Here is an 8,374-nt window from a genome sequence, read left to right on the forward strand (position 1 = left end):
AAAGGGCATCCAAATTGGTAATGAAGAAGTTAAACTGTCCCTGTTTGCAGATGATATGATACTATACATAGAAAACCCTAAAGACTCCACGAGGAAACTACGGGCAGTAATGGATTCAGCAGAGTGGCAGGATACAAGATAAACATACAAAAATCAGTTGGATTCCTATACACCAATAAAGACAACGATGAAAGGGAGATCATGAAGAAAATACCATTTATAACACCCCCTAAAAAAATAAAATAGGAATAAATCTAACCAGGGATGTAAAAGACCTATACAAAGGAAACTACAAAACACTACTGCAAGAAACGCAAAAGGATCTACATAAAGGGAAGAACATACCATGCTCATGGATAGGTAGACTCAACATTGTGAAAATGACAATTCTACCCAAAGCAATTTACAAATACAACGCAATCCCAGTCCAAATACCAACAGAATTCTTCAAAGAGATGGAAAAACTAATCATTAACTTTATATGGAAAGGGAAGAAGCCCCAGATAAGTAAAGCACTATTGAAAAAGAAGAATAAAGTAGAAGGACTCGCACTGTCTGACTTCAGAACCTACTATACAGCTACAGTAGTCAAAACAGCATGGTACTGGTGCAACGATAGATACATTGACCAGTGGAACAGAATTGAGAACCCAGATGTAAATCCATCTACCTACAGTCACCTGATCTTTGACAAGGGCCCAAAGTCCATCAAATGGGGAACAGACAGTCAGTCTTTTTAACAAATAGTGCTGGCAAAACTGGATGTCCATCTGCAGAAAACTGAAACAGGACCCATACCTCACACCATATACAAAAATGAATTCAAAATGGATCAGAGAACTAAATATAAGGCCCAAACCTATAAAGTTCATAGAAGAAAAAATAGGATCAACGCTAGAGGCCCTAATACACGGCATTAACAGGATACAAACTGTAACCATCAACACACAAACTCTGGAAGATAAGCTAGATAGCTGGGATCTTCTAAAAATTAAACACTTATGCTCATCAGAAGACTTCACCAGAAGAGTAAAAAGAGAACCTACAGACTGGGAAAAAAATTTTGGACATTGCAAGTCAGACAAAGGTCTAATCTCTAAAATCTACAAGAAAATCTAACACTTCTACAACAAAAAGACAAATAATCCCATTAAAAAATGGGCAGAGGATAAAATGATCACACACTTCACCAAGGAAGACATTCAAGCAGCCAACAGACGCATGAGGAAATGCTCACTATCACTAGCCATTAGAGAAGTGCAAATTAAAACCACAGTGAGATACCATCTCACACCGGCATTACTGGCACAAATCAAAAAACTGGAAATAATAAATGTTAGACAGGCTGCGAGGAGGAAATCAGAACTCTTATGCACTGCTGGTGGGAATGCAAAGTGATACAACCATTTTGGAAAATGATATGGCGCTTCCTTAGAAAGATAGAAATAGAAATACTATACGATTCAGCAGTTCCATTCCTAGGAATATATTCTAGAGAAATAAGAGCCATCACACGAATAGACATTTGCACACCCGTGTTCATTGCAGCATGGTTCACAATAGCAAAAAGATGGAAACAACGTAGATACCATACCCATCAATAGATGAATGGATAAACTAGGTATATACATGCAATGGAGTATTACTCAATGACAAAGAACAGTGATGAATTGGCAAAGCATCTCATAACGTGGATGAATCTGGAGGACATGCTGAGTGAAATAAGTCAATCATGAAAAGACAAATATTGTATGAGACCACTACTATAAAAACGCATGAAAAAGTTTACACACAAAAATAAACAATCTTTGATGGTTATGAGGGAGGGGCAGGATGGGGATGGAAAAACGCTAAATAGACAACAGATAAGTGGTAACTTTGGTGAAGGGGAAGACAGTACACAATACTCGGGAAGCTAGCACAACTTGTACAAGGAAAGGTCATAGAAGCTCCATAGAAACTTCCAAACTCCCTGAATTGCTGGGTGGAGGGCTATGGGGACCATGGTCTCAGGGAGCATCTAGCTCAGTTGGCATAACATAGTTTATAAAGAAAATGTTCTACATTCTACCTTGGTGATTAGTGTCTGGTGTCTTAAAAGCCTTGAGCAACCATCTAAGTTACTCCACTGGTGTCAACCCTTTGGGAGCAAGGGAGAATGAAGACAGCAAGATACAAGGGAAGGATTAGTCCAGAGGACTAATGGACTACATCTACCATGGCCTCCACCAGACTGAGTCCAGTACCACTGCATGGTGCCTGGCTACCACCACTGACAGCTCTGACAGGGATCACAACAGAGGGTCCTGGACAGAGCTGGATAAAAATGTAGAACAAAATTCTAACTCAGAAAAAAAGAAAAAGACCAAACTTAGTGGCCTGACAGAGACTGGAGAAACCCCGAGAATATGGCCCCTGGACACCCTTTTAGCTCAGTAATGAAGTCATTCCCAAGGTTCACTGTTCAGCCAAGGATTGGACAGCCCCATGGAACAAGACGAGATTAATGGGGCACAGCAGTCCAGGAGCAGGGACTGGAAGGCAGGAGGGGACAGGAAAACTGGTAATAGGGAACCCAAGGTTGGGAAGGGACAGTGTTGACATGTCGTGGGTTGTTAACCAGTGTCATAAGACAGTATGGGTACTGTTTAATGAGAAACTATTTGTTCTATAAACCTTCATCTACAGTACAATAAAAAAGAAATTAAGTAAAAATATGAAACAAACGAAAACAAATGTCCTACATGTGAAACAACACCCGATCTTACTGGTCATCAGAGAAATGCAGATTGAAACTGCGTGTTTGTTGCCCAGCAGGCTGGCAGAGATTCAATCTTTGCTACCACCCAGTGTTGTTGAGGGCGTGAGAAAAGAAGTGCTTTCTCGTGTCCATGGTGGGGCTGAGTAGTTGCGCAGTTTTGGGGGCCAGTTTGGAAGTAAGTGGCTGTCAGTTTCAGATGTGCTTACCTTTTGACTGAGCAACTCCATTGTGGAATTTCTCTTGTGGAAATATGCAAGTTCATTGCAGCATTATTGATATTTATAATCACAAAACATGAAAACATGTTAAACATCTACCAGCTGAGAATGGAGTAAGTTAGTGTATCCATATAACGAATACACGTAGCTATTAAAAGTAAAATATATACCAGAAAATGGAAACCTCCTGCTATCCAGTCGATTCCTACTCATAGCATCTTATAGGGTTTCCAAAACTGTAAATCTCTACAGAAGCAGACTGCTGGTGGAGCTGCTGGTGGTTTTAAATTGCTGACCTTTTGGTTAACAGTCATGCACTCTAACCACTGCGCCACAAAAGCTCCTTAAAATATACACACACACATATTTACATACCTAACAATTTGTGTGGTGAAGCAGATTACAGAATTTCACGTATAGTATATAAATCTTGTATTTTAAAGGTGCATATGTGAAGATTTATGTACTGTTAGAATTCTTATATGAGTAATTTTTACATGAGTAATTCTTACTTGAGTAATTTTTATGAGTACTGTGTTACTGTTATGATCAGACAACCAACAGAACAAACATGGATGCACGACACCCCTCCAGAAGGCCATGACTGTTGTTGGACGTTGTCAGAAGAGATTCTTCTATATTTATTTTTGCTTTTCAGCAACATCTCAACGAGTTGATGACCAAGAAGTGGCTCTTAGGGTCAAACGCTGTGGACATCATCTGTGTCACCGTGGAAGACTATTTCAATGACTTTGCCAAGATTAAAAAGCCGTATAAAAAGGTAAGCGTGTGGAACGTCGTCACGCATCGCAAGTTCAGCTGCTGTGCTGCAGCGTGTTAGATTTTGCTTATAGTTCATGGTTAAATTACTTATTTTTTTGGTGAGATTTTGCTAGTTGTTTCACTAACACGGTGTGGGGGTGGGGAGACACGAGTGTTCACATCGGTCGAAAGATAAAAGGCAGCCGCAGTGGGGCTTGTGAGTGAAGGTGACAGACTGAAATAGTCCTCTACCTTCGCTCCCTCCCAGAGCCCCGCTGCAGCTGCACTAAAGAGGTTTTCTAAGAGGCATGGATCAGTGGTGGCGAGGGGAGGACCAGACCTTTCAGGGCCTGAGAGCTGGTGGTACCAGGCTCCCTAGAAGGGAGGGTGAGGGCTGCGGTGCAGGTAAGGGGATTAGGTGACAGCTATTTGAACGATTGACCTTTCTGCACCCTGGAGGCCAGGCCAGGTACCTGGATGAGCCGCACCAGGCCCAGCCTCCTTTAGTAGTGTGCCGCCAGCACAGGTGGAAGTATTAAGGGCACATCTGTTCTTGCCGGGAATTACCCTCCTGCAGCCAGAATTGGCCAGAGTGCTGTCAGCCAGGAGGTGGTGACATCTGTCTGCAGATCAGGTCCTGGGCGCAGTCCGCTGATTCCTTGAGAACTGGCCAAGTGCCGTCTGCCAGGAGGTGGTGACGTCTGCCTGCAGCTTAGGTCCTGGGCACAGGCCACTGGTTCCTTGAGAATTGGCCAGAGTGCCATCTGCCAGGAGGTGGTGACGTCTGCCTGCAGCTCAGCTCCTGGGCGCAGTCTACTGGTTGCTTGGTCAGGAAGTGGCTTGTGGTCCCTCTGGTTTCATCAGAGACCACAGTATACACCCATAAGGGGCCCTCGGCCTGGAGGTGGCTTTCCTTCCTTGCTTTGTGGACAGCGGAGTATTTTGTTCAGGGCTTCAAAACAGCTCTGCCCGGTTCAGTCATGGCCGAGGAAGCAAAACTAGAACAGATGTGAATTTTTAAAATTTGGGTCAACTTGAATGGGAAAAACTAGGGGTTTCAGAGCCTTGCTGGAAACTTAATCTCCTTCTTATATTAGAAAACAAGGGCAGCGTATACATTGCATAGCAACCAGATCTCTTCCTTGTTGGATTTTGAACAGAGATGGAAACTGTGCTGCCCTGCTCAAAGATGGCACTTTGAATGTATGTTGGTCTCCACAGTCCTATCAATAATCCAGTCTTCTGCATCAGGCTCCCGAAAGGGCTCACAATATCTCTTCCGAGTCTCCCGTTCCAGGTCTTCGACCCGTAACTTTTGCTATTCCCGTCACCATTCCAGTTCACCCGGATTTTAAAACTTGGAGTCTGTTCTGGTTTCGCTTCATCAGCCATGACTGAAACGGTTCAAAGCCCTAGTTTTGTTTCCAGTTATTTTACACAAGATAATGAGTGTTTGCAGCTACAGTTTGTGCTAACAAAACGAGTGGCCAGCCTGGGTCTTCTCTCTCCTTCTCTGACATTTGATTTTGGAAAGCAAAGGAAGCTTTGTAAAAACGTGGTGCCTACTGTAAGGTTTTACTGCTTACTTTTCATCAGATTAAGGAAGTGTCCTTCTATTCTGTTTGCTGAGGTACTTTTGGTTTGTTTTTAATCTGGTGTTGAATTTTAGTAAATACTTTTTCTCCATCTATTGAGATAGTCATGTTTTTCTCCTTTAATCAGTTAACAGTAGTGAGATATGTTTAAAGATTTTTTCTGTTGTTAAATTATCCTTGCACTTCTGGGATAAATTCACCTTCTTGTTAGCCATTGTGGAGTTGGCCTCAAATCACGGCAACCCCATGCACAACGGAACGAAACGCTTGCCTGGTCCTGCACTGTCCCCATGGTCAGTGTCAGATCGGACCTTTGTGATCCATGGGGTTTTCACTGGCTGATTTTTGGAAGTAGATTGCCAGGCCTTTCTTCCTAGTTTGTCTTAGGTCTGGAAGCTCCACTGAAACCTATTCAGCATCATAGCAACACATAAGCCTCCACTGACAGAAGGATGGTGGCTGTGCCTGAGGTGCATTGGCCAGGAACCATACCCAGGTCTCCATCATTGATGGCAAGAATTCTACCCCTTAACCACCAAACCAAAAAAAAAAAAGAAAAACCAAACCCATTGCCATCGAGTCGATTCTGACTTGTAGTGACCCTATAGCACGGAGTAGAACTGCTCCATGGAGTTTCCAAGGCGTGACTGGTGGATTCAAACTGCCAACCTTTTGGTTAGCAGCCTGAGCTCTCAACAACTTCCCCACTAGGTCTCCAAATTCAGTTTAGTCATGGTCTATTACTGATTTGTGCTTCTCTGGGTTTAGTTTTCTAGTATTTTTTTTTATCTATGCGCATGCGTGACAGAAAGCAGTCTGTTGTTTTTCTTTCTGTGCTTGCCTTGCTGGTTGCAACAGCCTATTGGGATTAGTTAGGGAGGACTCCCTCTTTTTCCCATTATCTGGACAATCTGTAAGATTGGAGTGATCTGTTCCTTGGAAGTTTGGTAAAACTCCTTCGTAAAATCATCTGGTATCTGTCGACCCCATCCTAGTGGCTCATCACTTGTACGTCTGTCCTCTTTGACTATGAGTCTCATTTGGATGATGTGATTCCTGGGGACCCTGGAGACTGAAGGGTGTCCCCCATAGCTGGGGCTGGCAGGTCTTGGGCATGTCTTAAGCCTTCTGGTCTCAGCCTCCCACCCCAGCCATTGGCCCCAGCCTGCCACGCAGCAGCGCCCTGGGCCGTGGCGGGCAGCACAGGCCCCGGCCGCGCACGCGGCAGCGCCGTGGTCCGTGGCGGGCAGCGCAGGCCCTGGCTGTCCAGGCAGCAGCACTGTGGGCTGTGGTTGGCAGTGCAGGCCAGCTGCTGGTGCATCTCGCTTCGTCTTGTTGACCCTTGGGCTCTCCCTCACTTTGGGGTGACTGGCGTGTGCTCAGGCCCAACAGTTCCTGTAGGTTGTTGTAGCAGGTGCTCTTCCATAGCTCACCCACCACCCTGTGGGGAGCAGGCCTCAGCACACTCCCTGTGGAGCCTCTCCTGGCCTCCCTCAGTCAGTACGGGCGGAGGTTCTCTGCTGTCTGGCCTCATGGGGCTCTGGTGCCATGTGGCGCTCTGCTCATGTTGCAGAATAAGTGTTATCTCACACTCGTTTTAAGAAAAGGTGGCAAGTGCTGTTATGACTCATAAGATCTGATGTTCCTCATTTAACTTACTTTAAAATTCTGCCAGTTGTCTTGACCGGAGATACGAAGGCAGGCACTCCACGTTGACTTTTTCTTGTTGAGAACTCTGAGAAGAGCACACGTTTTCCGCCCACATACCAGCTTCATTTGGTGGGTGGGGCTGAGGCCAAGCTGAACGTGTATTTTCCCGCAGCGGGTGGCAGCGGAGGCGCACCGGCGAGTGGTGGTGGAGTACCTGCGGGCTGTCATGGCGAAGCGCATCTCCTTCCGGAACGCTGAGGAGCGCAAGGAAGGCGCCGAGCGCATGGTCAAGGAGGCCGAGCAGTTCCGCTTCCTCTTCCGGAAGCTGGCATCGGTGAGTGCCTGTTGCAGGCAGCCTGCGGGGTGGCAGTTAACAGGTGCAGATGTGCGCTCTGCCGCCTGCTTTCCAGTGTCCAGCCCGGGACCCTTGGCCATGAGGGGCACCAGCACGCTGGAGAAGCCCTTGAGATGCCCTTGAGATGCCCCCTGCTGTGTCAACAGGAGGGGCTGGGTCCTGGGCCCCAGGGGACTCTGGGTCAGGGACTTGTCCCAGGGAAGCAGGTGCCTTCAGCAGGTGGTGCACAGACGCCCTGGGGCAGCCACAGGGAGACCCGGGCCACATGAAGCAGCCATGCTGTCCCCGCCCAAGAAGGCTCTGGTGTTCTCTATCTCACGTTAAAAGCCGACTGTCACCCACTGAGTCCATTCCACAGCCTGGCATAGCATTTCTCCTCCCGAGCTGTCCCCACACGCCTACGCAGCGCTGAGCACGCAGGAACAGCTCCCCCACTCAAAACAAGCCGTGACGTGTCCCCCTCTGAACGAGATGGGGAGGCAGGAAGGGTATCAGATGCGCAGATCTGACCCGACACACCCGCCCCCTGCCTGCAGTCAGACTGGGGCTGTGCTGACCACGGTCCTGCTGTTTCAGGGATTTGGGGAGGATGTGGATGGGCACTGCGACACCATCGTGGCCATTGCAGAGGTCATTAAACTCACGGATCCTTCCCTGCTCTATCTGGAGGTCTCAACGCTCGTCAGCAAGTACCCAGACATCAGGTAATGGCACAGTGGTTGGGGTGTGAATGGTCACGGGGCACAGTGGTTGGGGTGTGAGTGGTCACTGGACAGGGTGGTTGGGGAGTGAATGGTCACAGAGCACGGTGGTCGTGGTGTGAATGGTCACGGCACGGTGGTTGTGGTCACAGGGCACAGTGGTTGGGGAGTGAATGGTCACAGGGCAGGGTGGTCATGGTGTGAATGGTCACAGTGCTCGGTGGTTGGGGAGCGAATGGTGACGGCACGGTTGTCATGGTGTGAGTGGTCACAGGGCACGGTGGTTGGGGAGTGAATGGTCACAGGGCACGGTGGTTGGGGAGTGAATGGTC

At 47.1% G+C, this 8,374-nt stretch overlaps 1 protein-coding gene across 3 annotated transcripts in view; it reads left to right on the plus strand.

The window, feature by feature from the left end:
• Positions 1 to 8,374, plus strand: part of EXOC3 (exocyst complex component 3) — a 38,308-nt gene that overhangs the window by 28,145 nt on the left and 1,789 nt on the right. For all 3 annotated transcript variants that reach the window (XM_023734813.1, XM_023734814.1, XM_004380265.3), the window contains 3 exons: positions 3,638 to 3,760; positions 7,159 to 7,320; positions 7,918 to 8,045. In XM_023734813.1, the coding sequence (XP_023590581.1) occupies positions 3,638 to 3,760; positions 7,159 to 7,320; positions 7,918 to 8,045 (413 nt within the window). The remainder of the gene's footprint in view (positions 1 to 3,637; positions 3,761 to 7,158; positions 7,321 to 7,917; positions 8,046 to 8,374) is intronic.

Source organism: Trichechus manatus, unplaced genomic scaffold (genome assembly GCF_000243295.1).
Source record: "Trichechus manatus latirostris isolate Lorelei unplaced genomic scaffold, TriManLat1.0 scaffold00072, whole genome shotgun sequence".
Classification (NCBI taxonomy): Eukaryota; Metazoa; Chordata; class Mammalia; order Sirenia; family Trichechidae; genus Trichechus; species Trichechus manatus.